The 9,834-nt window shown below is 35.4% G+C and overlaps 1 protein-coding gene across 1 annotated transcript; it reads left to right on the top strand.

Moving 5' to 3' along the window:
- The first annotated feature begins 6,441 nt into the window (after positions 1 to 6,441).
- Positions 6,442 to 7,329, top strand: LOC134742383 (pyrokinin-1 receptor-like). The gene has a single exon (XM_063675544.1). It carries the CDS (start codon positions 6,529 to 6,531, stop codon positions 7,327 to 7,329), a length of 801 nt encoding a protein of 266 aa, XP_063531614.1. The 5' UTR covers positions 6,442 to 6,528.
- The last annotated feature ends 2,505 nt before the right edge of the window (positions 7,330 to 9,834 follow it).

Raw genomic sequence — 9,834 nt, 5'->3', positions numbered from 1 at the left:
GTCTTAGGCCAGGATTACACTTGTAAGTTTTACTTATGTAAGTAGGGACACAGCTATTTGCTAGAATGAGATAACGATATAGATATGAATATCGTATTCTGTAGTATAGCTGTGTCCCTACTTACGTAAGTACAACTTACAAGTGTAATCCTGGCCTTACGTAAGCGAACACTCGCGAACGCGAAGCCATGCGGCGCGGCGCGGCGCGGTGGGTCCAAGGCGTTCGCGTTCGCAACGAGATCGCCCACGTAGGACACTTCTATAGGTATCAAAGGATTGATTTACCCCGCGCCGCGCCGCGCCGCTTTGCGTTCGCGTGTTATTCGCCTACGTAGTACGCTCTACGCTGCGTAGCGGACGCCCTAAATCTGAACCGGGCTCTATGAATCATCATTGACCGTAAGTAGACGTTATTATTTACAAATATATTTTGGCCGTTAACTGATATTATTGCACGTGACGTTTTTGTTTTATTAAGCGTCGGTGTAACACTGCGGGGCTATCTTGAGGAAACCTAATTTTAATCTTACACAGTAGTAGGGTTTGCAATCCGGATCCGAAATGTACGAAATTATCCGGATCTGGATCCGGATCCGCGGATCTTCCTATACATTTCAGATCTATCGTGCAAACCCTACACAGAAGGCGTAAATGCTTTTAAATATTTTTTATGTCTTTCCCATCACGGAACAATGGTGTTCCGGACCTTTGGGAGGCGTGCGCGGAGCCGAAGCCAACACGTAGATGCCCTTTTGATACTTTAATGAAAAGTAAGGGGTACAGCGAGCGATTGGTGATCACGTGATGCGTAGAAAACGAACTGTCTCACACCTCGGCTCGGACCCGGACCGTTATCTCTACAGGCAATCTACAGGCGCGCAACACCTTATATGGCAGGGTCGCCATGTAAGGTGAGAATTCCGAGTTGAGTAGAAACGAGTGTTCAGCTTAAATGATGCTTTATTACTGCACTGAATACACGAGTAAATGGTCCTTATATATATTCTATGAGCTACATACACTACAATATCGTACTCCAGGTCCTTAAATTTCCTGCGATGTTATGATAAACAGGCTAATTCGAATGTACCTACACTGGTATCATAATGATATCTAACTGTTCGCATTCAGTTATCGTGCATTTCGCTCGTACATGGGCCTTTCCTAAAATACATATGATTGAAAACCTGATTCTTTCAAAACTGGACATTCTTGGGCTCACTACTCAGAATCGACAGCATTCTCCATCCAGCCATTAAAAAAAGATGTCCCATAATGTCCGTTCCATTACGTCACGTTTTAGTGTGAAAATTTTCACTTGTATGTGCGTGACGTAGTGGAATGTACAATTTTCATACAAATTTTTGGATTTTTTTTTGTCATCAGGATTGATATTAGTGATTCTGAGTTGTAAGAACCCAAAAACACCAGGATTTCTGGGAATCAGTTTTACAATATTTATTTTTGAAAACGCGGACTTCCGTGCGCACAATAACTAAACGAGACGAGACACACGATGACTAAAATTTACATGATTCAAATATCATTCTGATACTGTCAGTGTAGGTTCGAATTGGTCTGCTGGAATAATCCCTAAGGCCCCCTTGCACCATTCCACTAACCGGTTAAACCTGGAGTTACAATGGTTACTAGTACAATTTGACACTGGGTTAACGGTATAACCGCTTAAATCGGCGGTACGAAAACATCCTTCAAGTCAGCTACCGGTAAACATAGTTACGTAAATTGCTTGTCTATTAACGACTATTCAATATACCTGCCTTTCAATTATTTTTAGTAATATACGTATACAGTGTGGAAAAAATTAATGGGCCCTGGAGGGAAAGTGCTTTAAGACCTCAAATTAGCTCATTTTACTTAAAGGAAACATTAATCGCACTTAAACTATCGTGAGACATATTTCAAAATATTTATCAGTACGGTTTTTACTCACTGTTATTTTTAGTCACACGTTATTTTTGTGCACGACGTACAACCGCCGCGGACACTCGTGCCTGAGGATGGATTCCCAAAGAATCCGAAACATGTCGCCAAAAGCGACTAAAAATTACAGTGAGTAAAAACCGTACTGATAAATATTTTAAAGGAAACATTCTTTTATTTTTTTCAAGAAACAACTGCATTCACAGTTTTTTTTATTCGCTTGTATCGCCCGGGAATCGAACCAACTAAAAATAAAACAAACTTTTGCTATTTTATTCCGCTATTCGATACAGTATGTTATTATAAGTTAAATTGGACATTAATACACTTTGAATGGTCGTTCCACAATGGAAAAAAAAACGAGGGCATCGAGTGCTTCTATTTCACATAGAAAAAGAATAGAAAACGTTTATTGTAAAAATCTACATACAGCACCATACAAGTTTAAAAAGAAGAAGATCTTATACACTAACACGTAAAATTACAAGTAGCTTATACTAACATGCAATAATTACAATATTGATGCTGCTATAGAGGCTACAAATGGACACCACTCAGCATATATGCTGTAACATATAGGTATATGCTACAGCGCTGGTCTTCCGTGGATCCCTTACGTCTTGCACCTCCCTGAAAGTAATCCTGGCGGCGCCCATAATACAGTTCGTGTTAATGTTAAAATTTCTCCAAGTAACATTTAAGGTCTTACATTACTCTGTCGCACAAAATATCCATAAAATCGAATATTTAGTATTTTTTGAATTTTTAGTCGGTTCGATTTCCGGACGAGGGAAGCGAATTAAAAAAAAATCTTAGAATGCAGTTTTGTTTCTTTAAAAAAATAAAAGAATCTTTTAGTAAAATGAGCTAACTTAAGGTTTGAAGGTACTTTCCCTCCAGGGCCCGTATATTTTTTCCACACTGTATATGAGTTGAAGAAATTTAGGTTAGAATTGATGGACAGCTTGAGCTATAGCCTCCTGACGACCCGCGTCCCACACGTCCTATTAAATTTTGACTCTTTGTCAACGTAACAGGGTTCAATTTAAGCTGGCAAATATTCAAACCCGGTCGTCAGGAGGCTAGGTACAGTGAAATAATTAAATTTTTTACACATTTGGTACTTTGTCACAGTGACAATAGTATGAGGTCTCTAGCGACTTTCATATTGATTGTCACTGCGACAAGGTACAAAATGGGTCGGAAATTAAATTATTTGACCACTAGTTCTACCCTTTTAAGCTAAGAGGCGGTATCACAAAAACAAATATGTAAGTAAGTATCTAAGTTTAGTTTTTTAAGTGCATAAATCTATAAATTGTATATACAGATGTCAATCACAATGAAAAAACATTTATGTGCATAAATGTTTAAAATGTAAAAATGAGCGCAACTCACCAACAAACTGCAGTCGCAGTTTGGCGAGGAATATAATCATAAGAAAATTGTTGTGTTGTACTTTGTGATAAAAAAAAAATGAATCTGGCGAGTGGCGACACGGCAGTTCCCCGCCAAACGAGCAAAGCGAAGAGCAAGGGCACTACCTATCTTTTCTCGAAGCACTTCGTCGTTTTTTTGAACCCTCATAACTTGGGTTTGGATTATACCAGATAAACAAAGTTCTCGGGATATGATGTTATTAGTGGACTTATTAAGCATAAAAAATTTCAATTACATAGCTCTTATTTATATCTAAAATTTCGTCACTCACTCCTAATGATCATCAAAACCTTTAGGATACTTCCAGAAATCCTAGGAAGCTAAAATTTTGTAAGATAGTCTTAGAAAACAAACAACAGAAAATTTCAAAAATGATTTGATTTTTTTTTAATAATTTTGTATGGGTAATTAATAACTGCTTAACCGATTTAGTTGAAAATTGGTATGTATATAGGTTTTGTTATGGGGAAGGATATAGAATAGATTTCAATCCCAAAATCACCCCATCAATCATGTTACTGGGGCGGCGCGATTCGCGCTTAAGGAATGGCAAAATTTGCACCTAAAATGTTTATGACTTAGATAGATTTATATTATAGAATATCCAAAGTTAACGTCTAAACTTTAATATTACCTACTACTAAGTCTCCTCAAACGAAGATTGTGACTTTCAATACTCCTTCAAACTTTGAAGATTAGATTGCAGGCAGATGATATTATTCCTAGGTAAACTTATTATACAATTTAATCATATCAACATTCAACTAAGTATGATTAACAGGAAAAATATATCTTGTGCTATACAAGTTGAAAACTGATTTACATACACTACAACGGGACTCCATCACGTATAAATAGGCTTAAAAAAAATAAAAAAGGTCATAATGAAAGGTCGTTCTAAGGACCATGAAAACAATAATATACTGTCTTCTGCGAAATATTAAAACTTATTTAAACGTGATTAAGTCTCGTTATAGTAAATAATATTGTCCCATAGAGGGGTCTCTATTGTTTCCCATATAGTTTTAAGTCATAATGTATTGTTTGTCCACATTTTCGTTAGTCATAATTTGATTTTTCTCAGAAACGCGTAACTTTTTATGATTGCCATAAAACAAACCTAACCTAACCTATCCATAGGATAACCTGAGGAAAATCCTGAAAAGTTAACAGTTTTAGAATTATGACTAATGATAATGGCAATCATTACATTATGACTTGCAATAATTATGTCAAACAAAGGGACCCCGGAATATATTCACCTCTGTCAAAATTACAATGTGCAAAACTATCCACACGAAAAAACACGAAACTACCTAAATGTCACGAAATATTTTTAATTCATTATATGCGATATAATCCGTTTACATAGTTTTATTTAAAAATCCATCAAACGTGTGACAGCCTAAGAATCGCCATGGAAACTTGTAAAACATCACAGAACCCTCTTGTTACATGTGTCGCACTCATCCAAATTATCATGGGCAAGTATTACGAAGGCCTCTGGTCCGTAATTTCAATTAGGCTACTGTGTGCACTGTATGGTTGCCGGCAATTTCATCGGCGTCATCACTCAATTACTTTCACGAGGGTGCTTTCTAGAAAAACAAGTGAGGTTTGCTTTTGTTTTAAAGAGTGAAAGTATTTTATTTAAACGGTAATGCCGCTTTTAGTCTGGCTAATTAAAGTTTGTTGAATCTGAAAAAGAGCGACAATTTAAAAAAATCGACGGCGGCTCTTTGATTATAAGGATTGCATAACTTTTATACTTTTTATACATATATTTCATATTCTAGAAATCATGAAAAAGTATAAAAATTATGTAATCCTATAAAACCCTTGTAATCAAAGAGCCGCCTGCTACGGATTTTTTGAAATTTACGGGTTTTCATTCATTAGCCAGACTAGATAAATAAGTTTCCAAAATTTACAGGATGAGGATTTTGTAAATAATACATATAATATGTATGTATGTATGTATATGCGGTCTTCACCACTGGAGGGCTTCGTCACTTTTTCTTTAATATATGACATCTATTAATGTTTATAATAATATACCTATTTAAAGAAGTGGTATCTATCTATCTTTTTTCGAAAATCCATCAACTCAGAATCACGAGGACTATCGATTTTAAAAGAAAAAAAATGTCCCCAAAAAACTTTGTAACGCATTAAAAAATAAAAATAAAAATTAAGTACATTTGTATAGACTGTTACAAAACTGACACCCTAAATTTGTATGAAAAACTGCGGACACTTTTTTTCTTTGTCTCATTTGTGATTCTGAGTCTAAATAACCCAAAAGTTGATGGTTTTTCGAAATAAAGTAACTGGTACCATTTTTTCTGAAAACATATCTAATATAATACAACTTCTACAGAGTACCATGAATTCAGTCGGTGGACCAAATACCACAATGAAACTAAAATAAAATCGCATGCAAGTTTTTTAAACCATCTATTGGGCTAGTAAATAAAATAAATGCTCAAATAAGTAAGAAAAATAAAGGTGGAGAATTAAGATAGATGATATTCGAGTTTAATGGTCGTGGAAGACATCCTGAGGGCCTAGTCATGTGACAATCTTTGATAACTAAGAAAACGCCAATCAAAACTTAAATAATTTATATAAATAATCACGCGAATTTTCTTTCACGCATGTCATTCCAATTCCAATACGGTAAATAGGCAATGAAAATAAAAATACAATATTTCTGAAAACGGGGACATGATAGGTAGATAATTAAATTCGTATTTATTAAAAATTGTTATACCTAATAATCTTTGATGTGCTTGTTTCAGACATTCATCTAGCGACTGAAATATTTATATTTTAATTCCAATTTAGTTTCTTCAACAAAGGCAATGACAAAAGCCCACGAATATTCTTGCTTTCAAGGCCAAAACTTATTGTTCCCTCATAATAATTCTTTCATAATTATCTTTATTAAATATTTTGAACCAAATTGAAATCTCATCGTGCTCTAAATTTAGCGCGCGTTTTTGCGAAAAACTAAACGAAATCATCCTGTAGAGCTTATTTATGGATATTCGCGCGGTTCTTCAGATCAATCAGTCTTAACGCCGCAGTAGCTTGTGAAAGATGTGCCATACATTCACTTCTATAAATTTTTAAACTTATTAAATGGCTAGTGATCAAGATAATACAAATAGTTCTTTCACGTGGTTCGGGCCGATAGCAATCGGTGAAGATGGGGATGAATATGACAATGATGCCGTGAAGATTCCCGTCAGCATTCTGCTGGTTTTATGTTTTATAATGAGCGTAGTTGGAAATGTATGCACTTGTGCTGTCATCATTCGTGATCGCTCCATGAGAACACCTACCAACTGCTACCTGTTTAACATCGCTATAGCAGACCTGACGACCGCTTTGTTTATCCCGTTCGAGATGTATGTCATGTGGGCGCCTGACGCTTATCCGTTTGGAGAAGTGGGATGCATCATTCACTTTCTAGTGTGGGAATGTTTATCCAACTGCAGTTTGCTGACGATAGCTGCGTTCACGGTGGAAAGATACCTGGCGGTTTCCAAACCTTTCCTTCGTCATACGCTGACCTTAAAGCCCCGTGTGTATAAAATTATTGCCATCAACTGGTTGGTCTCCGCCTGCTTTTGTTTGCCTGATCTTTTCCTCATACGTTTATACGAGAAGAATGACCAAGCCTACTGCTATATGACACTGCCTTTCTTTCTAAAACTGGTGATAGTGACTGAGATGTGTGTGTTCTTCATAATGCCGATGACTATGATATTCGTGTTGTACATATTGATTGCATTTAAAATCAAATCGATGAATGTGCCGAATGGAACTAGTCCGGTGAACGGGAAGCAGTATAGAGACAAGACCATAATGATGTTGGGTAAGACGTTAAGAAACAAGGAGGAATGGAAATATTTGCACGCTTCTGGCAAGCTTCGTTAGCTTAGTTGTTAGTTGTTGTTAGTTGTTGTTTTTTTGTAAATTAATTAGTTAAGTGATTGGACCGCTTTTCCGAAAGGTCGCTAGTTCGTGACTTGCCCTAAGCGGTGAATGTTTCCATGTTACCTTTAATTAAAAAAACTGAAAATTAATAGGTACTGGAGAATTCCACTTGATTATTTATTTTTTGGTTGGATAGGTCTTTCAAAACGAATAATTTCTACAACAACAATGATTTGATAAAATGAATGTTTTGAATGATTCACGGTTAGTTTCACTAGACTTATATTGACCGCGATATAGACCGTGAGTACCTTTTGTATTGTTTGTGAGCTCCCGATATTTCGACGCAGTTACATGCATCTACACAATACAAAACAAAACAATACAAAAGGTAATCACGGTCTATCTCCCGGTCAATATAATTCTAGTGAAAATGAATGTTTTCGGAACTAATCACTTCGAAAGAAAAAAAATGATGTGTCCCCCGCACCTCTAACTATTGAACCATGGATCCAAAAAAAAACGTAAAACAAAAGCTTAATCTTTCAATGAAAACTATAGCGAACATGATCGGTTCAGCCCTTTTTGAATTATTGCAAAAAGTCTTCTCTTCATAGTAAAAATACGTAAAAAGCGCTGCGAAGGTACTGACTTATATATGCTTGTAATGTACATGATACTTACTAATAGTCCCCGTTTAGCCCATTCTGACAGAAAGGTAACTACGGAACCCTACACCCCAGGCAGCAGTGACGTTAGCGACGTCATAATGAAGTAATAATGACGACAGCGACGTCATAATGACGTAATAATGACGTAATTATGGCGTCATAATTAAATTAAATTAAATTGTCATTTATTTCAGGCCTAATACACCCATATGTGTTAGTAACTTACATAGCTAATAAAAATAATGTTAGTGCTATTACAAAACAAATTAACATGCAAATTAACTAATGACTAGGAGCTAACTTAGGGCTAGGACACACCGGATGAGCCTTATTAATCTAACATATCACCACAAATTATCATCATTTTTGACTAGAAAATGCAACAAATAATTAAAACAACACAATACAATTCAAATTAAATAATTAAATTAAAAATTCAATAAATAAAATTCAATAATAATTAAAATTACAATTATTACAATTAAAATGACAAGTATTCACATTTGTCAAATTTTATAAATTAAAAACACAAAAAATATTCAATAGTCGCTGACGTCATTATGACGTATAAATGCTGTTAGGGACTGAGCATGACCCGACATGCTCTTGGCCGATTTTCTTTATTTTTTTCAGTATTAGTTTTCGGGTTGTAAGTATACCTTACTTACCGTACTTATCAAGGTAATCTTTACACTATTGTAATTCTATTATTTTAAGTATGTTTTTAGTTTTAATAAATAAATAAATAATTATTTATTCAACAATGAGCCAAAGCGAATAACTTGTAGAGTTAGATCAAGAAAAGTCTGCAGCGATTTTGACAGCTAACGCAGTGCCAGTGTTATTTATACGTTATAATTTCATAGAAGTTTGACGTTTAAAATAACACCTGCACTGCGTGTGCTGCCAAAAAAGCTGCAGACTTTTCTTGGTTTAACTCTACCTACTTATAATCTCTGTTTATAAATTGACCCTAAGGGCGAAATTGTAAATTGATGGCAGTTTTATTTTATTTTGATATCAATGCGTGCATCTCGCCCGTACTAATATTCGTACGAGCCAGATACGCTACGACTACAAAATATAACATATTAACTGTCAAGGGTTCATCCATTAATTTCGAGGTGTTTTGACCCCTCCCCCCTCCTTGTCACACTTGGTCACATTTGGCAAACCCCAGCCCCCCTGGTGTGACGTCATATTTTTTTCAATGAAATCGGCAAATCTAATTAAGTATTATTAATATTTTATCAAAATATTTCTGATAAAAGAAATATTAGTAATTGTATAACCCAAAACAGATTAGTAAAGAAAATTAAACGATTAAAAATAAAAATGATTATAGTTCCACAAACTTGTTATTTAACTGTACAGCGAATAAAATAATTTAAATAAGTTAAAGTGACGTCACACAGTTTGTGACTCCCCCTCCCCCTTGTTACAACATGTCACATTTTCTTGACCTCCCCTAAACGTGTGATGTAATTAATGGATGACCCCCAACACCCACCTTAATATTTGTACTTAGAATTTTATGCCCGAATGTCGCTTCCTGCTTTTTGTTGCTGCCCTTGAATCTTGAGTAGATACTCGAGTTTTAAACGAATCTAATTCCAATCAGAATTTTAGTTTCGACCTTTGTTGCTTTTAAAAATTCGACCTGAGGGCCTAGCCATGATGACAGTCGTACATCGTCTAACGTAAACAAAAACATTAGGTATGTTAGAGTTAGACCAAGTGAAGTCTGCAACGATTTTGATAGCACACGCAGTGAAAGTGTTATTTCTACGTCATAATTTTATAGAAGTTTGTCGTTTAAAATAACGCACTGCGT

The sequence above is a fragment of the Cydia strobilella genome, chromosome 1 (genome assembly GCF_947568885.1).
Source record: "Cydia strobilella chromosome 1, ilCydStro3.1, whole genome shotgun sequence".
NCBI classification, from domain to species: Eukaryota; Metazoa; Arthropoda; class Insecta; order Lepidoptera; family Tortricidae; genus Cydia; species Cydia strobilella.
The sequence above is the reverse complement of the archived record's forward strand: the minus strand, read 5'-3'. Positions and strand labels throughout refer to the sequence as shown.

What these genes read in the sequence shown, in the direction of transcription:
- LOC134742383 (XM_063675544.1), top strand. Translation starts at nt 6,529, where the DNA reads ATGGCTAGTGATCAAGATAATACAAATAGTTCTTTCACGTGGTTCGGG.